The sequence below is a fragment of the Synchiropus splendidus genome, chromosome 19 (assembly GCF_027744825.2).
Source record: "Synchiropus splendidus isolate RoL2022-P1 chromosome 19, RoL_Sspl_1.0, whole genome shotgun sequence".
Taxonomy (NCBI): domain Eukaryota; kingdom Metazoa; phylum Chordata; class Actinopteri; order Syngnathiformes; family Callionymidae; genus Synchiropus; species Synchiropus splendidus.
In genome coordinates, this window is record NC_071352.1 from 17,722,501 (window position 1) to 17,747,133 (window position 24,633).

General features: G+C 53.9%; 1 protein-coding gene across 16 annotated transcripts in view; it reads left to right on the plus strand.

Annotated features, from left to right (window-relative positions):
* The window catches only part of LOC128750661 (RNA binding protein fox-1 homolog 3-like), a 239,191-nt gene extending 216,770 nt beyond the window's left edge, over positions 1–22,421 (plus strand). For 11 of the 16 annotated variants that reach the window (XM_053851052.1, XM_053851049.1, XM_053851058.1 and 8 more), the window contains 11 exons: positions 2,447–2,722; positions 4,673–4,816; positions 6,540–6,593; positions 8,671–8,763; positions 9,569–9,629; positions 10,100–10,243; positions 13,103–13,235; positions 13,888–13,927; positions 15,377–15,438; positions 17,324–17,402; positions 19,351–21,733. In XM_053851052.1, the coding sequence (XP_053707027.1) occupies positions 2,447–2,722; positions 4,673–4,816; positions 6,540–6,593; positions 8,671–8,763; positions 9,569–9,629; positions 10,100–10,243; positions 13,103–13,235; positions 13,888–13,927; positions 15,377–15,438; positions 17,324–17,402; positions 19,351–19,395 (1,131 nt within the window). In that variant the 3' untranslated portion in view covers positions 19,396–21,733. Of the gene's footprint in view, positions 1–2,446; positions 2,723–4,672; positions 4,817–6,539; positions 6,594–8,670; positions 8,764–9,568; positions 9,630–10,099; positions 10,244–13,102; positions 13,236–13,887; positions 13,928–15,376; positions 15,439–17,323; positions 17,403–19,350; positions 21,734–22,138 lie in introns of those variants that run through there. The other 5 variants (XM_053851046.1, XM_053851060.1, XM_053851045.1 and 2 more) reach the window with 4 other exon arrangements.
* Positions 22,422–24,633: the final 2,212 nt, after the last annotated feature.

The window sequence follows — 24,633 nt, forward strand, 5'->3', positions numbered from 1 at the left end:
TAGTCGCCTGCCGTATTTTCCTGGGCGCTGCTCTTTAACCCCGCTGCCGCGCGCTTATGAGTCAGCGCGCCACTCTGATATGAGTTCCCACTAACAGCCGGCCTCTTGGCCTCCGGACGTCCCGCTCCCTTCCGGCGCCACTAAAGAGGATCAGGCCTCGCTGGCAGGCGGTCAAGTACCTGCCGAAATCTTCGTAAGTGTCGCTCGCCTGCGCACGCCGCCGGGGCCTCCGCCGACCTCGCTGGCTGCCGGCCGTCAAAACAAAAACAGAAAGTGATCTCTTTAAGCAAGCGGCTCCCGATCCAATTTGACAGCAGCAGAGTGCTTCAGATCCGAGACGCGGCGAGTCGCATGGGGCGCTGCAGTAATCGGAGGAGAGGCGTGATGGAGGGGGATCGATAAGGCCTGCTCTCTTCTCTCGTCTTGCCGGAGACGCGGCACGCTGGCTCATGGCAGCCGGCCATGTGAGACGGCACGTGCCACGGGGGGAGCGGCTCGCTTCCAATTAGCGGCGCTGGTAGGTGGATGTGAAGGCGCTGGCCCGTCGGCAGCTGCGTCAGTGGCGTGTCCCATACGCCCGGACTCTGCTCTAGTCTTGTCACCAGAGGTGTTGAGTGGTCGTGTATGTGTCTTTGCTTCCACTTGCATTCGCTAGTGTGCGGTGTGCTTGAGTGCCGTGTTTGGCGACTCACTGGCTCAGGCACGTGACCGGATGTTGTTGCCTTCACTTACAGAACCTGACAAGACGCGAAGCGGGCGCAGAATCCCTCAGTGGAAGCCATGGGAAAACCAGGTGCAGAGAAAGAACTGTGAGCAAGTCGCTACTGCCAAACGGCGCGGTGGTCTGTGGGTGGTCAGCAGCGGTGTGAGACCGTGCTGCAGGTCCAGTCTCCATCTAATGTAGTGATCCAGAGCAGTGACTCAGATCCTTCCTCTCCTCTGCCTCCCTTGTTTAGTTTGGGTTTTTTCCCAGCAGAACAACCCGTTTGTCACAAACTTCAGAGGAAGCGGAGATCACAGCGCCGCTGCCGTGACTTTGTGTTTGGCTAATGAGGCCTGTGCTCTCCGCCTCCTTGCTTTGGCCGCGTCGCCCTTTGAAAGAGGAGCTGCGTGATGTCGGCCGCTGGCCTGTCTCTCGCTCTCTGTTTGTGTGTCACTTGTCTTGCGCTCCTGCTCTGGTTTTTCGCCAGCCCACACAGATTCGCTGCTCCGCGAGGGCACGCGCTTTCAGAACCGGACCTGAGACCAAAGAGGACACTGAGAGCGGAAGGAGTTCAGCGGAGAAAGAACCAGGGGAGGGGCTGCCGGTCTGTGACCCAGACCAAGCCCAGTCACTCGCTGGACTAACCTGCTCTGAGCTGCTTGGTGAGGTCAGCAGGCTCTGACCGCGTGACCTCACCCTGACCTCTGTGGGCGTATGATACATCGAACCGTGCCCGTCAGACTTTTGGGTCAGGGTCACATGCAGGGTCACATTGAAAAAGAACATCATTCTGTACTTCTCAATAGAAACGCTGATATTCCATCTGAATGTAAAGTTCTTTTTTTCAACTCTTCTGAGTGTGAGAAGCTCAAACGTCCGTCGCCAAACCAGCTGAGAGTCAAAGCTGTAAAAAGGTGTTGAGTGATGTCATGACGAAGATCAGAGTCTTATCGGTGTGTTTCAGTCTGCGTCGACGTGTTCAGGCTCCTTTGGGACCTTTCAATGCGGCATCAATGCGTCAATCACGCACGCTGCTTTCCTGGATGAACCTCACGTGAACATCTCATCCTGCTCTCCTGGAGAGAGTGAGCCGTGATGAGACGGTTTCCTGCCGAGCAAGGCGCAGAACATCCATCGTTTTTTCTGCGGACCTGACAAAATAGGTTGAGCCTGTGATCCGTGGCATCCGAGCGAGTCTCTGAAAGGTGCGGGTTTTGACTCATGGTGTGGCTGCATTCCACAGACTCAAGTGAGTCGTTGCCAGACAGGAAGTTGAGTCCTTTCTTCTGTGTTTGATAAGCAGGAAGTCATTTGGAGTCAGTCCCAGCGAGTCCCTGCATGTCAAGTTCACCTGAGCAATTGAGTGGCTGACAAGTCACTCTGTGGTTCATTGACTGTTGACTAGGAAGCGTGGCTGGGGTCTGGCGCGCGGCTCCTTCTCGTTCCTGCCGGTCAGACACAAGTGTTGCGGAGGGCTTCTGAGAAGGAGAGGAAGCAGCTGTCAGACCGACGGACGTCATGTCAGAATCAAGCTCTTTCATCAGCATTGGATCAGCGGATGGATTTGCGCTGGCCGCCGACAGCCGCGGAGACTCGCTCCGACGGCTAGACCGGGTTGGCCGGTGGTGATCAAGGATGTTGCTAATGTGACGAGAGGGGGTTTGCTCCTGCGCGCGCTGTCAGAGCCGCCTGTGATGCGGAGTGGCGCTCCTCACCCCTCTTCTCCGTCTGCTCTCCTTGCAGGGTAACCAAGAGGCCGCCAACCCCCCTGACGCCATGGCCCAGCCGTACACCCCAGCCCAGTATCCGCCCCCGCCACAGAACGCCATCCCGGCCGAATTCGCTGCCGCGCACCCGCTCCCCTCGCAGGACTACAGCAGCCAGAGCCGGGTCCCCGAGCACGCCATGACCTTGTACACGCAAACGCACAGCGAGCCCGCCGGCAGCGACGGCAGCACGGCCAACATCACCGCCACCACGACCGCCCCGGTCAGTGTCTTCACCACTGGCTGTCAGCAAGTAAACGCCTTCACTACTCTTGTTGTTGTTGTTGATGGACAAATTCAGCAGAACATTATGACCACCTTTGTGTGAATCCTGAGGCACCACGGAACATCACAACAGCTGGTCATAATGTTTTTGCAAAGCTACTTTTACTAATGCAACATTTTAGCATTTGATGTGCTCACACAATGAAGGTTTAAATCTTCGCCGCCCCCTGGTGAGTCACTGCCATTGTTGCCTCTGCGAAGTGGGAATGAAAGATTCTGTTGTTCTCGTCCGACTCGCCACTGGATGTGTCAGTGAGCCCCTCTCTCTCCATCTGCCTGCTGCGAGGGGGTCAGGAGTGTGGCCGAACCTCGAGGGCCGACGCTGGTGTCATGTCACCCACCGCTGTGCTCAAGACAGACGCAGCCGCGGGCGCCTTTGATTGGAGGGAGGCCGTCTGGATCGGGACGCCTCGGCACCTCCGCTCACGCTCAGACCGGAACTCCCGACCGGGCCGTTTTAATGAGACGCTGTCACGCCAGGAAGATGGTGCGGCGCAGAACCCTGGACCGCTGGGACTCCAACAAGTCCAGCTGGAAGAGGAACTTTCCTCTCCAGCGCTCTGGGGAGAGCTTGTTATCTGTCGGGGTTCAAGCAGTCGGGCCAATTTCACGAGTAATCACGCTCCTCTGCCATTCTGGATGAAGACGTTTGGACTCCAGGACCTTTCTCTCCGGAGAGGCTCCTGGACCACTGTGATAAAACAAGCGGCTGTTCTGACTGGGAGCCAGGAGCGTGTCGGCGGCCATGACTGTGTGTGTTGCTTTCACCGCGTCACTTCAAATTCAAGCTTTAGGAAACACGTTCCCGTGTCAAGTTGGACAGTCGCGGCATTTGTAACATGCTATCGAAATGTTTCGTTTGAGTCACTCTTCTCCTTAACATCTGTTTCTCTCGATTTCGGAATGTTCAAAAAAGATCCCCCCCCTTTTTTTTTTTTAAAAGCGTCTCGTCCTGCCTCCACCCAGACCCCTGAACAGCCTTCATCATCTGCTCACAGCAGTCAGGTAGCGCCTTCGACTTGCACCCGGCCGGGGATGACCCGGGTGGTGTCCAGGTCGGTGCGGCACCTGTGTCTCAGCGTGTGTGCGCTGCACCCGCCGGTTTCCACCCCTCCTCCCATGTGACACTGGGGGTCGGTGTGATGAAGCGCCGGACAAACAGAGCCGGAGGTCGTTGCCGCGCTCCGGTTCTGGTAACAGACGCTAAAGGTCAGCACCAGCCCGTGTGAGTGATGACACGGGCCGACCCGCGGGGGCAGCGCTGTCTGTCTGCGTGGTGTCGCCCCCGGCATCGCGGTGGTCACTCGGGCCATTAACCTCCGCGCTGGAGGACAGCGAGCCGGCCGACTGACTTTTACCCTTTTTGTGGAATCAGTTTTCAGTCGCGAGTCTTCCACCTCAAACATGACTTATAGCAGAACATCTGAACTGCTCTTTACTACGTCAACATTTGTCTGAGTTCGTACTCAGTCGCTTTCACTATCGTCCTTAACTCTGAGCTTTTATTGTCCTATCTGACTCTGAAATCCAACATCTCTTTACTTTCATTTTTGTTTTTGCTTTCTTTTGAATCATTGAAAAGTGTCTTTACGAGTGTCTAATGTTGTTCTTCCTGAACACTCCGTCAGCCATTGAGGTGTGTTTTTATTTCATGATTTGACAAATGTCCTCTAGTGTGACATGACTAACTTTCCTCTTCTGATTTGTTTAACTCTGACTCATTTTTAACACCAGGATTGTGGCTGCTAGTTGTGTCGTGCCCGGCCGGTTGAGGAATGTCTGTCGTACCATTTTAACCTCAGTTGTGTCTTCAGACCTGTTAGCTCACGGAAATGTTAGTGCTGATGCTGGTCTTCTTCACATTATGGTGATAGTGGGCGATGATGAAGGTTGACGAGAGTCTGCTCCCCTCCGACAGACAGACGACGTGACGCCAACAGAAGCGTCGCAGCAGCTGCAGCTCCAGCACTCGGACTCCTCAGAGAAGCAGCAGCCGAAGAGGTTACACGTCTCCAACATTCCCTTCCGCTTCCGGGACCCGGACCTACGGCAAATGTTTGGGGTGAGTCCTCGCCTCAAAAACATCGCTGACAAGTCGTGGTCGCACGTGGTCAGTCTGGATCTCAAAGGTCAGGAGTTTGGGCTCGCCTCGCCAAAGACACCGCTTCTGTGAGGTTCCAGGTTTATGGCGCCGGTTCTGGTGTCGGTCGTCCTGCACCCAAATCAGGGCCACAAATGAGCTTGCGGTATACACGGCAGAAGCGTCTGCCTCTGAGCCTCTGTAGAGCAGGCTGGATTGATGGAGCTGGAGTGGACGTGGCGAGGGGGAAGAGCGTTTGCTCCGCCCCCCTGACAGTGTCCTCCACAATGGGCCTTTGTCTGAGCCGCCAACGCTCATCCTCTTGGCCGTTAATGGCTTCCAGAGCAGCGGCGGCGGCTCAATAGGACATTAGCGTTCCGCACGAGTGAAGCCGACACTGGGGTGGAGGACGAAGAGAAAGGCGGTCTCAAAGGAGAGCAAGGCCCTGCGGTCGCCGTGGTCCCGGGCTCTCAGGTGTAATCCTGTTCTTCTTTATTCAGCTGTAAACATACCAAAATAATCTGCAATGACAGCGTGAGAGGATCTGCAGCGCTGTCATCTGTGAGAGCTTGAGAGTAGCATCACTGCCGGGCCAGGTGGACAGTGCAGTCGGAGGGATGCCTGACCACTGCACAGGCTCCGCCCCCTCTGGGCTAGGCGCTGCTGATGCAGCTGTTTCTCTGCAGTGGGGGCGTGGGGGGCAATGTGCCCCCACGAGAATCCTCCAGCACCATGTGGGACGACTTCCCTGGAACTAATTAATCCATGCCAGGAGCCCATTACGCTCGCTTCAAACAATTAGCATCTGCATGGAGCGCCACGCTGTGAGGGAGTGTGTGTGTGTCGGTGTGTGTGTTGGAGCGTCTTTCTGTGTTCCAGTGAATGCACTTTTGTTTATCCGACAAAACCCTGTCCTTGTGAGGACCGTGTGACATTGCGGGGTCCCCACGAGATTAAGCCTGGGTTGAGTTGAGGTTCAGTTGAGTCCTGGTTAAGGTGAGCTGTTTGTTTTGGATGGTTGGGTTTGGGGTGAGAGGCTGGGGAAAGGGCTATGGCTTATGGAAAGGGTGTCCCCACGAGGATAGAAAAACAAACGTGTGTGTGAGTCTGCGTGAGTTATTGAGTTAAAACAATGCAAGCGTTTGTGAAAAACACGTTACACAGCTAGCATGAAGACAACAAACACAAAATCACCCGCGCACCAGAAGGAAGTGCTGACGCAACACTGTCTCCGGTGCTGGGCACCAAACCATGACGACAAATGGCTCTGCTCATCAACCAAACGGGACGTGGCCGCTCTCCCTCGGGCTCAGCTGCTACTGGGTCTGACTGGGCCTGGGACGCCCCCTGGCCGTCCAGCGGTGGGAGCACAGGACGCGGAGCCCCAATGACAGGGTCGTTACTGGGAATGAAATAATGGGCCGCTGGTGGACGGCCATTAAGAGTTCCTGGGCTCATTAGAGGGGCTCACGGTTGACTTGGTAACGTTCGGAACCGTTCACTGGGGAAGGCCGGACCCTCGGCTCCTGCTGACTGTGAGAAGAAAGGGAGCCCACGGGTCACGTGCGGCCCGCTCAGCCGCTAGCTCCGGCTAGCATGCGCCGTCTGCTGCGAGCGCTCCGTCTGCACGTGACGTGACTGGCCGGGGGGGGGATGAGGATGAAGCTCAGCGGATGAGTCTCTCACGCTTCCTCTTTCTCCGCAGCAATTCGGGAAGATTTTGGACGTGGAGATTATCTTCAACGAGCGAGGATCCAAGGTGAGTGGACCGCAGGCGAGTCAGGGGAGACGGCGCTCCCACCCCCCCGCTCCCCCACTCAGCGGCTTTGGTTGGCGAAACGAGCCGCCAATCATTAGACCTGTCAATCACTCTGTTCCTCAGCCGCTTCACCATTCACTTAATCCGACGACGTGAAAGCACTCGGCGAAATGAGACGCCAGCGCCGAGTCAGCACAAAAGCCTTGTTACGGGGTTAATTCCCTTTAGAGTGAGATTCATGTTAGTGTGAGTGCTTCAGTCGGAGGAAAACACCCTGGCGTGTTCGCAGGAGCGCTCACCTCCTTGTTTTGGAGCGTCGAGACCGTGGGACTCAAACACAGTGCTACCAAGTGGATCAGACTCATGACTCATGGGTTAATGTTGAGTGAGCCTGGTCGCCGGATTATGATCCGGCTCCTCCTGTGATCCAGGCCGTCGTTCACCTCTCAGCCTCTCAGATTAGCGCAAAGAGGACGATAAATCCGGGCACCGTTGCAGGTGTGGACGGCCGACTGCGCCTCATCCAGCTGTTCCTTTAATAGAGTGCACCGAGCGTCCCGGCTCTCCATTCATAAAGGCGACAGCTTCCCCGGCTGCCCGTCGAGCCATGAATGCTATCGATTCCCTCCCGTCGGTACCTGGGAATAGCCGGGCCAGGCGGGAACGGCGGATCGGGGCGACGGGGCCAGACAAGATGGAGCACCGGATAAACGTGCCTCCTCCGCCGTAACAAGCCTTTATTGTTTGTGGCCGACAAAGCCATTACCCATGATGCCTCTCTCTCTCGCGCGCGCGCTGCTCCGGCGATATAATGAACCTAGCGGGCCATTAATAAACAATCCATTTCCTACCAAGCTTCGGCAATTTGCATTCAATATGTTTGTCTGCTTTGAAAAATGGTGGCTCCTCTCCGCACGCTTGTAAGCTAATGATTTGTGCATGATCCAAAAGAGAAAAAAGATGGCGGGGGAACCTGGGCCGGCCCAACATCCAAAGGATTCATTTGGCCCTCGATTCCTTTTTTCAGACCTTGTTTCTTTATCTCTGCTTCCCCGAGGACGTGGCCGCGGTTCTTTCTGCTGGGAAGAGCGATCCAGCGGATGCATACCAGATCACACGCCCTCACCGTGCCTCACAAGTGACTTACACGCTCCCGCGCATTCACCAGACCTCGCCGCCCCCCGGCGCCAGCCCGCGCCTACGTCAGTATTTATAGAAGGCAAAGGACGTTACTGAGCTCCGGTCCACATAACTCAGTGAGCTGACAAACCCCTGGGGGGGGCGCCGGAGAATCTCAGAAATAAGAGTTCTATTTTGCGGCGTGTGAACACGCTGGTTGCCGCTCCTGGCACTAGGGGGCGTGTGTTTTCGTTAAATCGCCGATTCTTAACCACAGGGCCGAGGCCCATGGTTGGGCCGCAAGCGCCCCCTAGAGGGCCGCTAGAAGTTTTGGTTTCCCACCTCTGGGCCGTGAGACGCTCATGCACTTGCCACGTACGGTTTGTTTGATTATAGTCGTTGGAAGTGCATATGTTGGATGACTCATGTCTGATTTCACAAGGGTTTGCTTTGTTTACGTGTATGTGGTTATAGAGCACAAATGGAATCAGTCCTTCTGAAATCAGTGCTACTCCCAGTTCCCCCCCCCTCCCCAAGATCAGTCGGGTGTAAATCTGACCTTCTCATGATCTGTGGCGTCCCTGAACAGTAGCGCCTCCGTGTGGGATCGAAAGGGACAATAAGCTAGGTGTTACAATTCACGCTCCGTGACATCCGGCATGATGTGTGGTATTAGCCTGGTGCGCAGAGAGAGGATCATTCAGCAGCGGTAACAGACAGACACCCCCCCTGCTGGCGACATGGGGAGAGCCACCATGTCTCAGACTCGACGGTCCGTTTGAATGGCGGCCGCTCCTGCTGCTGCCAGCTGGGCCGGTGGTGGAGGTGTGGCTGTGTCCTCTGATCTCTGTTTCCTGACTAACTGATCTCACTGCAGCCGCCGCCGCCGCCGCTCACCTGTCTCCTCACCTGTCTCCTCACCCTCTCTTCTCTCTCTTCTGGGTGGCTAACGCTGCAGGGCTTCGGCTTTGTCACTTTTGAAACAAGCACAGACGCAGACCGTGCGCGGGAGAAACTAAACGGTACAATCGTAGAGGGACGCAAAATAGAGGTGCTTCTTCTTCCCACTGTTTCTCTGCATCATGGCCGCGGGACACCCCACCTCCCCCCACGCATGTTTCCGCTTGCATGCAGCTCAGACACTAGCATGTTGTCAAATCTGATCATGTGACGTCGGAGCACACCCACAAGTAGCATGACGCCTCCGACGAGTCGGAGATGCTTGTTGTCGCCTGATTTTATTTTACAAATCCATCTTGTTGTCGAGGCATGTTGGATGAATGAGCTCCTGAAACACGGCACCATCACGTCTGTTTTCTGACGTGTCTGGATGTAAAACAATACTTTGTTTCAATTCATTTAAAAACCTGATCCAGTGAAAGTTATATTGAGATTTGCTCATATATTTTTTTACGTATTCATACAAAACCTTTCAGAACGCTGTTCCTTTAATTTTATGTATATATACTGTGTGTATACATATATATATATATATATATATATATATATACTGTATGCATATCTTTTTTTTTCTCCCCCAAATATTTTACTTGATAATTTAGATTTTTATAAAACTAAATGTTCCATGTGTATATTTTAATACTATGCAGTGCTTTCTAAAGGACAAAATGTGATGAAATTAGATAATAAATCCATATTTAAGTCAAGACATTTCTAGAGCGTTAGATCATAAAGTCAGAATAATACACTACATTAAACGGAAAATTGTTCGACACATTTAAACTCATTGAAAATGTCTTCCTTTTTTGTCATTCAATTTTTCATTTGTTTGGATGAAACTCGTGAGCAATTTTCTTGAAAGATAACAGCTGACATTTGAACTGTGGTTCCAACAGGTCAACAACGCCACGGCGCGAGTCATGACCAACAAGAAAGTGGCCAACCCTTACACCAACGGTGAGTCGGCTGCTTGTGCTGCCCCCCGTGCTCACTTGAGGTCTTACTTTTCTCCAGTGAGGGATGCTGGAGCAACTGACGTCAACCTTGAATTCTAGAACAAAAGAAAACAAGTTGCTGACACCTTGGGTTTCTGGAATAAAAAATATACATATATATATATATATATATATATATATATATATATATATATATATATATATATATATATATATATATATATATATACATATATATATATATATATATATATGTAGTGCTTTAATGTTTCATGTAGACAAACAGGTCAGAGTCATGGAACTAACCTGGAACTATAATCCAAGGTGAAACTTGTGAGGCTGAATCATCTGGACGCGTCCAGAGTGAAAACGTTCCCTTCTTCAGAGTGTTTGTAAATGCACATCTTCAAACCGTGAAAGCAAGTTTGTCACTGAGAGAGAACCGAAGGTGCTGTGTGTCTCCTCCTCCAGGCTGGAAGCTGAATCCAGTAGTGGGCGCCGTCTACGCTCCGGAGCTGTACGCTGGTGAGAACCTTGGCTTGTGTCTCCCTCCACACACGCCGACACGCGGCTCCACCGTGCAGCCGGCGCACATGAAATTCCTCTTAGATTCAGGTGAGCGGGAGATAAGAGCGGACGATCCGAGCACGGGGAGACGATGTTTGCTGGGAAAATAAAACAGATGTGAGCCACCATCAGATCGTGGCAGCGGCGTCTGCGGACGGATTTGCTGAGAACGGCAGATTGACTTTTACCGAAGCCACCGAACGGGCCAGATTGAGAGAGTGATTGTGTCAGCGGCAGATGAAGAAGAGCGACGTGAAGATGGAGCAGGACGTCGTTGTCCCGCGTCGCTCTCCACTATCTGTGCGTCCGGCCGTGTTTGAGATCAGGATCCAAGCGTTGGCTACATCTGGCGCCAACACTTACCTGCTGCGATGTTCACCAGCGGCTTTTGCTACTTTGTTAGCCTGCGCTCTGCTTCGAAGCATCAACTTTGGGGATCCCGTGGGATCCCTTTTGCATTTTACCGAGGAGGAAATGCTTCTATTTCATCTGGAAGAAGTGCTGAGCTCGCTGCACCTCTGTAGCGGCCTTCCTTTCTGCTCATGAGCCTAAAATCTGCTGGTTCCCCGGACAGCTTTACGGCCACGCCTCCCCCGAGGGCCGCGCCTCTGTCTGTCCACGTTCCTGCTTCTCTGCTTCTTTGTCTGTGGCGACTGGCAGGATCTGGCCTCCCTCAGGTCATGTGACCTGTTTGTCGGACCTGCTGGAAACAGCGACGCGCCAGCGTGAGCTGACAGCAGAACTGCAGTGGATCCTTGTGTCCACTCACTGTACACCTTGTGCTACTTTGAGTCTAAATTTAAGCTCTGTTACAATTCTGGACACTAAATATCAGCGCAACAATATCAAAATAAATCTCTCTGGCCTATATAGACTCACTGTGTACGGGACTACTTATGTGGAACGCACACACGCAGACAGACACACTCTGGCGTCATAAATCAGAGGGAGTGTGGTCCACCACTCCAGGCGGCACTCGTGCAAGCGGCCGTATGATTTATTGGCTGCTAATTTTTCAAGTCGTCTTGACGCGGCACTGGAGTTTGCCAAGACTAAACGACAACATATGCTCGCCAGCTGGGACGGCGACGCATAAATAAGAGAGAGATATTTCCAAAACAAAAGTGGCCTAATGAGGTGCCGAAACACTGAGAGGGACTCGGACCGGAGCCACGGCGCTGCCTCACAGTCCAGGCCGCGTGACGGGAACAGCACCATGACGTCATCAGCCTGCGCCGATATGGATGTCAGCAAGCGCTGCGCTCCAGTGGCGTCAAACAGCCCTGTTTGTCTTTGGCCTCCACTGCAGTAGCAACTCAACTACTGCAGCTTACACTGCCCTGGCTAGTAGCGGATCGATACGCAGGATAGTAGTACTACTCATTCTGCATTTGCCTTGTTACCGAGCTCAGACCTTCATAAAGCCTTGCCTCAGCTGCTCTTTCAAACGCCACTGTTGCCACAACTCAACTCTTTGCTGTAAGAGGACAGCGCCTCCCAAACTTCTGTGTCTTCATCAAGGTCGACAGTGTGAATGGAAGTGCCACTCTAGAGAGGCGGTTCTCCTCAAAGGGGCTTGAGAGGAGGGCTCCTCCCTCCGATGGAGGAGGAGGTCAGCCGGCGTCCTCCTGCACCGGCGGCTAAAGCGTGGCAGCCGTACAAATCAAAGCCTGCCAGCCTCCTTTTTCCACCGTGATGGAGGAAACTTTGGGCAAACCCGTTCCTCTTTCTGTCGCCATGACAACGGCCTCCTGAGCTGGCCTCAGTTGCAGGCATATTTGCACGTCCACTCTGGCCTGGGAACGTCTCGGGCGAACCTCGTGTCTCTCTCACGACCTTGTCACCTGCGGCGCGGCGGATTAGATTGCGAGCCGAATCTTGACACATATGAGGTATGAGGGGCGCCGTGACCCCACCGTACCCCATTGCACATAGCTCCCCCTCCCCCCGGCCTACGCCGTCCCGCGGAAGGTGCTTGACTTTGTGGGCGCGAGCAGGTTTGCGCTCAGGTAGTGTGACGGCGCGTGTGATTTATGGCGTATTATTGAAGCAGCGTAGCTTGTCGCCGCCTCATTATGAGTTCACGTTGGCATACATCAACACCAGCCGGCTGCATACAAATATAAACGGCAAGGGGTTTTGCTCCATTTGGGTGGCACAAAAGTTTAGCCGTACGTCCTCACTGTGGCTGCTCATGGAGAAAAGTTGTGTCGTGCGATGGTTGTCGTTGGTGTAAATGAAGTTGTTGCTGTTGTTGAAGTGGAGGTGTTGGACTGCAGGCGCGGTCATCGGAGTAGTTTTAGTTGGACCTGAGAGTGGCAGGTCCCTTGGCGCGCTCTCACCTAGACGGCCCTTTGGCCCGAAGCTCTTCCTCCAGAGTGGCTCCTGGTGGCCGGGCGATTGGCTGAAGGTGTCCCAGAGGGGTTTCTCAAGGAGGTCAGGCTGCAGTCCGTGCCTCCGTCGTCCGGCCCGTGCATCTGTTTCCTCTCCCCTTGGGGAACTTTGAGCTCAACCTTCACCTCAGATTTGTTCCCATAGCCCTCCCCCCACTCCTCCTCATTGTGTCTAAACTATGCAAACGCTCTGGTGCGAAAAACCGGTGGTATTGCATCCATTACCTGCCCGCGCTTCAAGGCTGCCCCTCGCCAGGCGCCAGCAGAGGATGCGTACAGCAAATGTGGATCCTTGCTGAGTGCGGCACAAAGCAGCGAGCTGGGACGGCAGAGAGTGCTCGATGAGGCGCACCCAGAAAAGATTAAATCTATTCTTTCCTTGTCGTCTCCGTAATGCATTCTGTCAGAGGGAAAGCAGGGGCTCACGTCTCGCTCTAATGTATTCTGTCACAAGGTAAGCAATGTTTGTGTCTTTAACTTGTGTCTTTCCTCTCCCTCGGCTGTCGCTTCACAGTCACGGGGTTTCCCTACCCCGCCACAGGAGCCGCCGTGGCCTATCGAGGGGCCCACTTGCGAGGTCGGGGTCGGGCCGTGTACAACACCTTCCGCACCGCTCCGCCGCCTCCGCCCATCCCTGCTTACGGAGCGTAAGTAGCGCCGCCCTGTCAATGGAAGTGCCCTCGCTGGCCGCTAGATTCCGATGGAAAGGAGTGACAATGGTCAAGTGTTGTTAGGCCCTGAGTCTGCGGGCTCATCTTGGTGTGGCCCGGCACAGGGAAGAAGACCCGAGCGTTCACCAGGCGAGGAATCCATTTTCAGTGGTTTACTGATGTGCTGCGCTTGGAGGCGGCCGGTGCCTCCATCCGCCCTGCTGTTTGCCTTCTCTGTTGACAAAGTGGCAGAGCTGTGGCGACCCAGCGCAGCGCGTATTGCACTTCTAATCTCACCGGAGCGTAAGCAGGTGGAATCCTGATCCCCTGGTCTCTTATCAGCGCTGCTCTGTGTGGCCCCGGCAGGGTGAAGCAGGGGGCCCCGGGGCCCGGTCTGCCTGTCTATCTGTGATTAGATCGGGAGCCGTCGTACTGCGGCGAAGCCCTGGCCTCCCCCTGCCGGGCCACGGAGGGAAGCTGCGTGATTGATATCGCTGAGTCATGTGTCAGAGAGCTGCCTCCTTGGAAACACCCGTCCGCTCTGTGTGTGTGCGTGTGTGTGTGCGCGCACGCGCGCGTGTGAGTATTTCATGCGTGTCTGGATTGTGATAAGGAGACAGTGGACCCTAACTTCCTGTCGTCTCCGCAGGGTGGTGTACCAGGACGGCTTCTACGGCGCGGAGATCTATGTGAGTACAGCTAAGATGATTTCATGAGAGCGTGAGGGTTGTGGCTTCATGAGCTCAGAGGTCAGGAAGCGTCACGGCCCTCTTCTCAGACCTCGCCGATCGTTCCGCCGGATCATGTGACCAGTCATGAATGAACCGTTGGGGTTTGCTGAAGTTCAGAAGCAGCGCTGTGTCGGCCCAACCCCGCGGCACTGGACTGTGATTTGGACTGCCGAGGGACAAACGTGATCCCCCTCCCGCCGAGGCCGCCCCCCCTCCCCGGCTGGCGTCGATGAGACTCGGCCCTTTAGTGCCAAGAAACCTGACGAGAGCATCTAAAACCCCCTCAGCTGCCGCCTGTGGCACAGACCTGGTGTCAGGTTAGGTCTTCTCCCCCCGCCCCACCCAACCCGGGCTCCGGTGTCTCCGCCGCCACCGCGTGGGAGATAAGAGCAGCGGCATCTGATAAGAGTATTAGCGGCGGAGGTCGGCGGCTCTGACAGCAGCAGCGTGATAACGGCGAGAGCACCTGCCTGACCCTCCCTGACAACAGAGTGGCGGAGGCGGCGGCCCCTGCCCCGCCCCGGCCTGGGATGATGACACTTGCCTCTCACTCTCACCTGGTGAGCGTCGGCGTGACAAACGACCCCTGGATGGCGCCGCGTTTCACTAGCTCTTGTTGTCACGGCTGCGTCGCTCGGTGGGATGTCGTTTGTCTCCGCGACCTGAAGAGAACCCGAGTCGGGTCATCACTCACCCCTTCACTGCCCCCGCTGGTGACTCACCCTCATGAGCTTTGTGCTCAGAGCAGAGTCGACGGTAGGAATGTGAGCTCCAGCCCCAACGTGCTCACTGCAGACGGGAACTGGAGCTGTGGTTTGGCCATCTCAGCAGAAACCATTTGAAGCGCCGTGTGGCGTAAAGTTCAGCGGAATTCCAGCGTGGAAGGAGCTCGCCGAGCTGATGGATGCGGAGTGCTTCCTCCGGCGACCCGCTGGCACATCAGGGAGACGGAATGTTCACGTGCAGACCCTGCTCTTATACATATGCATCTCCACGCCACTCGCAGGCGTGACAACATAACAAATGTGCTGCGGCTGCTCTGCGCCTTGACAATGGGGGAGATGATTTATTGTCGGGTGTTTGTTCCGGCTGTTGCCGTAATCAGCTCAGTCCCGAGGCGGCGCCGTCCGCAGGAAGTCCTCCTGCTCCTGCGCCGCCACTTCCTGTCCCTGTGGAGACGCAAACACATAGAAAGATTCAATTGCTGTGACCTCCTGACCCGGCTCTTGGTCGCTGCTCGTCACGTGATCAGCATAAACCAGCGTCTGACGCACGCGGGTGAAAATATTAATACAGCTCCCTCCAGCGTCCAGATTTGGAACTGCGATTTTTGCGATTCACAGAGAGATGATGAAGGATCCAAGTGTGTGAAGACTCACCGACCCGTGTGTGTGTGTGTGTTCTCAGGGAGGATATGCAGCGTACAGATTTGCTCAGCCAACCACCACTGCAGCTGCGTACAGTGACAGGTAAGCAGCAGAAGGTCCTCGCTTCAAACACGCCCCAGAAGACTTTCTGAATTCAAGAAAATATGTTGCCGCAAGTCGGTGGCGCTACATCATCAGTTGTGGATGTCTGTCTTCCGTGTCTCATTCCTGCTCCTGTAGTCACTCACAGAGTCAGAGTTTGAAGACGTCTGTCCACGTTTCTGATCAGAGATGAGGCCTTCAGGTGCAGTCAGGAAGGACAGCGCGTTGATCCCGTTGAGGAAGCGGAGGCTGCTGAATGGCTTGGCAACACAATTCATGATTGTCTTCAATCCTCACACGAGTTGCGGAGCTAGACGTCAGTGGCGTGTGGATGAAGGTGTCATGAGACAGAGCGGGGGGCGAGGTCTGAAGGAGGCAGGAAGGAGCCGCTCAGGTGTGTTGCTCCTGACTTCTGTGGCCACCGTCGCCGTGGTGACCTCCGGCGCTGCAGCGGAGCTAAACTGCTGAGATGCTTGAGAAATATCTGGGCCGCTCCCACATCCTTCAAAATCAAAGAGACGTTTATGTTTTGGCGGGAAAATGGAGGATTTTTCTTCATTAGAGAATTTTCACTTTCACTGGCGGCTGAGACGAGAAAAGAAGCAGGCTAACCTTGTTGCAGTGGATGAGGAGGCCGGTGATGTATGTGGCGGCGCTCGGCGTCACTGCTGGCGTTATGAACGGCCTCAGGTCCCGGGGGACGGAGGGGGGTCCGTTCACCTCTGAGTGATGCCACTGCGCCTCTGATTCATGCCGACCTCGGAGAGCCGCCGTCGGTCGGGGAATCGAATCTGCCGGGGATCCCGCGTGTCAGCGGTGATAACCTGCGCCCTGCTGGAGAAGCTGCAGATTACAGCCATAATCTAAGATTGATCAGGCCCGGCTGGAGTTGTGAGCCGCCGTCCTCCGCCCGGCCACTTCTCTCCGCAGACTGATGTCGCGCTGCCGATCCTTTTCCGCCAGACGGAACGTGATTCTCCCGAAAGTCGTGTTCTTTCTTTGAATAAACGTTCCGGACAGTGGGATCAATACAGGTTTCGGCTGGGCAAAATGCCTCATGGGGCGGTCTCCCCGGGCCGCAGCCGCAGGAGCCTGAAGTGACCCGGACCTGCGTCCAAAAGGTGGCGCTGCTGAAGGTGGCGCGCGGCCTTAGCATGTCCGCGTTGCTAGCGCCTTGTTCGCCTGGTACCTTATTCACACACTTGGAAGGTCGTCCAGCAGAAGGTCGCGCCACTGCTCTGGAGTCTTTACGCGTAGCCGATTAAAATTTCAATTGTTGTGAGCTCAGGCTGGTTTGACCTGCGGCCCATGGGCAGGAGCGGGTACATTAACCTGGGAGAATCTTCGGGGATTGCACTGCAGATAAGCGAGTCACGCCGCACATTCTCAAGCCTCTGATTCCCGCGCTGACCCCGCCAAATTTAGATCCTCTATAATTCATGGGAGCTCCTGAGAAGGCGGAAAACGTCTTGTTGTCTGCTGGAGGAGAATTCCCTGCTCTGGCTCTATCCCCGCCTGGTCGAGTGCCCTCGGTCACCGGCCGGGGTGTGTCTTATCTTCCCGCCGCAGACCTTCATTTGCAAGCCAGTGTTGGAAGTAAATAGGGGAATGTGTGCAGCAAACATAAAGAACAGGCAGACACATCGCGCCCATCCTCAGAAGGGAAATTGCAGGATTAATTCTCAACCGGCGACAATGACAGGAGCGGGCAGAGGTAAACACGCACCCCCGGCCCCCCGGCCCCCCCGGGCCCCTGGCCCCCCTGGGCCCCCCGGCGCCGTGTGCTCATCGCAGCTCCGTCCGTAATGGGCACGACAATGAACCGAGCAACCTCTGAACCAGAGGGTGAGACCTCGCTGTTCACCGCCCTGTGTTCCCTCCTCAGCTACGGCAGAGTCTATGCAACGGCGGACCCCTACCACCACACGATCGGACCCGCCACCACCTACAGCGTGGGGACCATGGTGAGTAGCCGACTCCTCAGCAGCTCCCACTCACACACCATTCACGCAGATAAAAACCTCTGAGGTTTTTATGCCCGTCCAGCTCCACGGTTCGTGGTCTGGGGCTGCACCAGATCAAAGAGCTCTCTCAGGGTCCTGCTCTGCCCCAGGGCTCTCACAAATCCCCCCAGCTCACCCTCGATCCAGATACACCAGAGGGTTCCGAGGGTTCAGGGGTGGAGGATCTGGGTGCAGCCCCGACACGCTGAGACTACATGCCTTCATCCTCCATCTCCAGCAGCCCGCGTCTCTCCGCCGACGCCGGGTGATTTGTTAATGTCTGTTTTTAGCTAGCGCTTGCAGCTTCTGTAACATCAAAGATGAAAAGTGATGATCAATAAATCTTTTTTTTTTTTTTTTTGAAAGAGAGACTTTCTCTCTTGGTTCGATGCAGGGATGGGACCAGGCTCAGAACCAAAACCCGGAGATTAAGGCGCATCAAAAGCGTGCAGCGGCGTGCAGCGGCGTGCAGCGGCGTGCCGTGGGACATAGCAGAGCGAGCGCGAGTCGGGGAGGGGGGGAGGGGGCAGCCTCCTCCCCCGCCGCTCCTCCGTCAGCTGGGCTCAAATTCGTTCACTCCCCCCGCGTCTTTACGCCCGCTCTTACGCGGTGCAGCTGCTAGCTAAAAGCTTTCATTAATTCCCAACTGTGCTTGAATGTGTCTGCTTCCCCAAAACTTCCTTCCAAAACACGACGGCCAAAACTGAGGTGCTTCTTTTTCGGAGCCGTCGGAGGCGTGTGCGCTTCTGCTTGTGTGTTTTGGCACACTTCGGTCCGTTTGTGGTCACATTTGAACGTGTGCTTGATCACGCTGGGCTGTGCTCGTGAGAGGGTGCGTGTCTTTGTGCGTGTGTGAGTCCTGTAGTTTGTATGCTTGCGTTGACCAACACGACAACAGAAGTGTGTCAAAGCCACCAAGCAGGGGCCCATGCCTGCGTCCGGGGTCACATGACCAGCAGTGAAGGATCGCATTACCACATGAAAGCAGCAGAATAATTGGATCCTCAGAGGTCCGTGTTTCCAAATTCTCTTTTTTCGTCTCTAACGCGGAAAAGTTTGCAGCTTCAGAAAATTAGTGGAAATTATCCTTTGAAGACCAGGAGCTCTTCCACTTTGTCTCAGACTCTTAATTGGCCTGGGAAAAGCTGAGCGCATGCTCAGGTGCGTGCGCCGCAGGTTGGAGCTCAGCGACGCGGTGCGCCCCCTGCAGGCTGCCGCCCTGCGGGACCATGCGGGGGACTGGTCCAGACTTGAAAGGAGTCTGTCTCCCGCTGCGACACAAAGAATCTGAGCCGGAGGCACCGGCCGCACGCTTGTTTCAGGAAGTGACATCATGCCATCCGTGCTTTGTTTTGTTGCTAAAAGGATCCCAAGCCCTTTCAACACGTCGCAGTTGGACGGACAAGTAATTCTTGGATCACAGCACTAGTAATGCAGGATCGAATCTTGGCAATGTTTACGTAAGAGATGGAAACCTTCGACTGTAGGACGTGAACTAAAATTAGCTGCAACTGTGGTCACGTGTTGCACTTCTCCAATGAAGCTAGTGCGTTTCTGACGCGGAACTGCCCGACTGCAGACCCGTCCGGCCCTCGGCTCGAATCTTGCCGGACTGCTGCTCCGACGCTACTTTTTACAATTTTACGATCTTTCTCTTGGCTGAGCGCCGCCGCGTCTGCTAGCTTGCTAACAGGTAGCATCGTTAGCAACAGACAGTGAAAACAAGACAACTGCAGGCATGTCAGTGACCTACTCCAAACTTTTAGTGTAGAAGGTAGATTTTCAGATAAGTGCTTGTGCCCCCTGCACCTCTGGAGGAGAATCACGCCTCAAAAGGAAGGAGGTTTTGGGCGAACGAACAAAAGTCATGTGATTACTGATTGGTGCTTTGTCATCTTTGATGTTGCAGGCTAGCCTGTACAGAGGAGGGTACAGTCGCTTCACCCCCTACTAGCGCTCAAATCCGGAGAGAGACACTCGTAAAAAAGCACTCTCTAAACCACAGCTGATGATGGGACGTTAGTGCTAAGTTTGGAGGTTGTGACCTCCGTGATGTCATCAGTGATCTGCTGTTTATTTTCACGCTGTTGTTTTGGGACGTGAGTTGTGGTGCTATGCCAGCGATGGTACGTGCTCGGGGGCAGACGACAACGATGAGCGGAGCGAAGTGTGATGTCACCGATGTCAACTCATCGACTGCTCGTGTGCGCGGAGCTCGGAAACATGACTGCGCACTCAGGTTTTAGCCCTCAGTTTCATGCTACACTCGCCGCCAACACACTGATGGACTTCACCCCAAAACAGAATGAGAACATTGAAAATCTTCCAGAAGTTAACATAAACATTGAGCGTGTGAAGGTAGCCACTGCATGCTCGGCGACAAAGGCCACCTGGCCAAACTGAATGTTATTTGTGTGCAACCTGCAGAGCGGTTGCTTGGCTCTCACAAACTCTGTCGTGTCACTAAAGCCGTCAGCTTCATTTTCAGCTGAGGCAATTGTGTCCTCCAAGAAAGTACTTTCCGAGCAGCGTTCCATTTTTAAATCATCGTAAATCCTTGTCGCGAACGCCCTACAACTCCACAGTTCATTCTGTCTTCACGTTCATTCTTCAGCTTTACGTTGGAACTGGTGACTGACATCGAAAGGTGATGACGCTCTTCCACATCCAGACAGAAGAAATGTCGCCAAAAGTTCCACGACTATCATTGGAAACAGCGTCCGGAGCGCTGAATGGTAGTTCCACTTGTGTAATGCCTCCCAGCTAACCGTGATTTTGAGTGTCGCACAAGTTCAACCTCAGGACGACAGGACGCGCATACACAGCTAGCTAGCTCCTTTCACAGCTTTGCCAATCCATTTCGTTCACACGCAGAGGTGCGTTCCACACTGCTCCTCTATGCTGCCGACTCAGTTGTTCACGTCCACGCGTGGAGTGAGCTGCATGGGGAAGTGTGTAAACTAGCTGTCGGTTGGCTAGCGTACGAACGTGGCATTCGCATCTGATGACCAGATTTCAGTGCAGCTCATGAACTACTGGCTGGAGTCAGTATTGTTGATAAAAGTGTTTTTGTTTTTTTATTCATGTTTTTGATGACTGAAGCGCGGCGTGTCCGGCTTGTTTGTACATTTATAGGTTGAGAAACAGGAACTCTTCTGTCTGTGAAGTTGTTCTGTGCGTCATTTCGGTTTTCAAGCTTCAATTTCTTCACTTGTTTCTAACTTGTGCTGAAAATGTGTTTTCTTTGAACTCTGGTGTTGGTCACGTGCGACAGGACGTCTTAGCATTACTGACAGTGAATGTTGCGTATTAACACTCCCGGCGTCCCTGTGGTCACATATGCACAAGGCAGTCGTGCTAACGCTACAAGCTGTTTACAAGGTGACAGCTCATCGAGATCATAGCTGTTCAGGACCGGCGATACGCGACCGTAACAGGAAGTAGATGTGCTAGGTCGCCATGAACGTGGACGGCACAGGTGGAGTGGGCGCTCGGACCCTGCATTGCATGGCGCAGAATCTAAGATATGGCTCCGATCTTTTGTCAAACCTCCCATTTCCATTGTATAACAACATTGCTTCAAACTTGTCCAGTATAAATAAGACATTCACAATGGCCGCTCCACCCGTGAGTCATGTGACAACAGGGACGAACGCGTTTCTTCTCGTCTGTCTGAGACTTTATTTTCAAACGGACGAATGTTTGTGCTAACATTTCCATGCTTTATATGCTGAATATGCAAACAGATGCGAAACAAAAGAGTGAATAACTTGTAGTTTCCTATTAGAAGATAAATATATTTATTACTGTTGTGGAGAACACGGAAGAGGCCGGCTGCTTCACTCCCTCGTCCACCCAGATCATTTGTACTCAAACAAACAAAAAACAACCTGTGTTGGTCGACACATTAATAAATGTCGAGTGTTGGGTTGTACTTGGTCTGTTCTCGACCTCCTTCATCCGACTGTACAGAATAATGAGTCACGGTAATGTGGTTTCTTTGTCTTGGAATAAACGCTGAAGTGAACATCCACTGTGCATGTGGTCTTCCATTGATGCCTGAAGAACAGCCGTAACATTCTGACCAGAAAACAGACTCACTGACATGAGCCAGCCTGGCTTTCATACGCTAGAAAGAAGGCTTGAGGAGCTCAAACAAGTCCTACCCTGACTCAGTGAAGGAGTGGGTCCGAGGTGGGCCCGACTCAAACGCAAGAAGAGCGGTGGAGGGTGCGGCAACTGAAGCGAGCTGATGCTTGCTGGTCCATGTGCGATGCAGCTCTACGAATGTACTTGACCTTTTCCTCCGCTCGTTGGTGCGCTCCTCTTCTTCTCTTGTCAGAGCCTGCTCAAAGCAGCGCCGCTGCTCGTGGGTACTTTTGTAGCGGGGCTCCCCAGTGAGTGTGTCTTCTGACACAGGGTCTCTGAAGAACTGCAGGAAGAAGGGCAAGACCCCCGGATTAAAGTCTTTCAATCCAGTCTGGCAGATTTTGTTTCCCTCAGATGGCGCTCGCCATCCTGCTCTATTTCTGTCCTCACTCTAAAATTGTAGACACGCTTTGTTTCTGTCATTGAAAGAAGAAAGGCGAATACCAACAAATGGTGTGAGTGTGAAATGTGACATCTTGACATCATGGCACTTGTGTTTATTCATAGACACAGCTCCTGTTGCTGACGCGCCTCTCTGCTGTCTCCAGTAAATACAGGTGGACGAGCAGAACTCACATCACAGATGAAAACGACGCAGAGACGAGAACTAGCTTTAAGAAGAAGAAGACCAGGAGGAGGAGGAGGAGGAGGAGGAGTCCCGCTACGGAGGCTGGCCAGGAGAAGACAGGAGGCAGTCAAACAACCAGCCACTCACGGCGGTGAGAGACGGAGCGACGCACCGGAGACGCCCTCTGGATGAGTAGAGTTTATATCAGAGACAGAGAAGAGTCCCGGTCTTACAAAACACTTTATTTTTCTATACTTTTATGACTCACAGCCGAACAGAAATGTGTACAGAGCCGTATATAGATGTACAAATCTGTTTTTAGTTGTTGAACCTGTGGTGTACGCAGGCAGGAGGAGGGTCAGACTCCGCCCCCTCCTCCTCTCTCGATGGCACACCGCTCCTGTTGCCGAGGAACCCAGGCACTTTCTATTCCACGCTGTACTTCCTGTCGTGGGCGGAGCTTTTCAGACCGACTGCTCCGCCTTCTTCCTCTTGCGTTAGCGTGGCGGTGATGTCGTCAATGCCGTCACTGCCCCTCTGAGAGCAGCGTCCCCTCGCGGACTCTGTCGTGATGTCACAGCACCGTTGGATATTCTCGCGCTTCCCCAGCGGGTGGCAACTGCGGTTTACATTTTGTGGCGACACGGACCCCTCCACGCCCCCGGCAGCGCCAGAGCGGGCAAACTCTGCCGCTTGGGACGCTTGTGAGCCAGACGTTTCCAGTGGACGTCATCCGTGAAGAATTCTAATCGAGTAATCCCACCTGCAGGTGCGTAACCGAAACCCAAGCCTGAGGCCTGAGTCGCTCGATCAAGTAAGGTAGTGTTGCCCCGACGACGGACGAGGGCTCTTTCTGTCTATGTATTCTGAGAATATTTATTTGTGTGTATTTCTATTGTTTTTATTTTTGGCAGCACTGAGAAAACAATTCTTTATATCAGGACTGTAAACGTGTTTGGAAGAAGAATGTGGTTCCGTTCTTGAATGTACTTAATGTCTAGAGTCGACCGTTTCTTTCTTCCCTTGTATATAAATATATATACATATCTATATATGGGCTGTGGTGATGTCAGGGACGTAGAGAGTGGGCGGGCAGGGCACGCCCCTGCCCCCCCCCCCCCATAGGTGTCAGCTCCTCCCCTCCAGCCAGCTACGTCCACACAAGCGTCCGGCGGCGGCTGGCGCTGTTGTGAGGCGGAGCTTCGTGCGACCCAATAAGCCTCCCTCTCAGAGTCGTGAAGCCCGCCAGCGCCGTTCCTGGCACTAGCTTGTTTTGACGTCACCGCTGGACTTCTCTCACGATTGTCCGTAAGCCATGCATCCTGGCTCGTGGTGTCATCAAGAGAGAAACATTTATCATCTTCACGTTTCAGCGGCGATGATGACATCATCGCTGCTCTTTTACGGTGTTCATCTCATCTGAGACGGAGTGGTGACTCAAAATACGCACATACGCTTGATGTGACGTCGTCGGCACCGCCCCCTTCTAACTCCACACTGGGCGCCGTCTGAGAATGTCTTTTTCTAATTCAAGTGCACAAACGCGATTGTGAACCCCTTGTTTACCACTTGGAGAGAGGAGGTGTCACTTCCTGGTCACATGACATGCTGGCGGTTGTGTGGACGTAGCATCAATGTCTCCCTGATATTTACTGTAACGTGTGATCATGTGTTCTATGATTGAAAGTGTGACAGTGGTCGTGTGATCTGATCTTCCCTCCCCCTCCTCCCCCGCCCAGGCTCCCCAACTTCCTCTCCACACACACACACACACACACACACACACACACACACACACACACACACACACACACACACACACACACACACACACACACACCGAACGTACTGCAGACGACTCGTGTTCATCTGCCGCCGGACTTTTGGATGGCACTCTCCCCTCTTCTTTCTGATGCCCAACTCTGGTTTGGGGCGGGGGGGTGACGGTCGGGCTAGCCGCCTCCCGCAAAGAAAGAAAGGTGCTGGTTGCTCAGAAGGAATTTGACGAGGAGCTGAAGTAGATTCCATCTGGACGCCGTCGTGTCTAGAGTGAGGAAGCTAGGCGAACCACTCTGTTTACAAAAGTGACGCTACAGTCGCTGCAGTCTGGCAGCGCCTCTTATGGAACACGGCGGGGACACGTTGTCCAGAGATCATGTCAGCTTCTATCAGACAAGGCGCAGTTTGGTCCAAGGATGATCGCGTGAGTGGCCGTTGACAGAAAGCAACGAAATCTCCTTGAACATGTTTTTAAAGCGTTAATGCCCCCTAGTGGTTGCGTAGTGCGCCTCGACTCACTTAGCACATACAAGTTCAGTCCCTCCGATCATATATTTCGTCCGCTTGCTGTCGCCCCCTTCAGGCTGCCTGGTCACACTGCAGGTCGCACACAACCTGCAGGTTCAGTTCGAAGCACAAATTTGGTTTCCAGAAAATCCGCAGCTTCCAAACACAAGGTGGCGCCCTCTGTGTGTG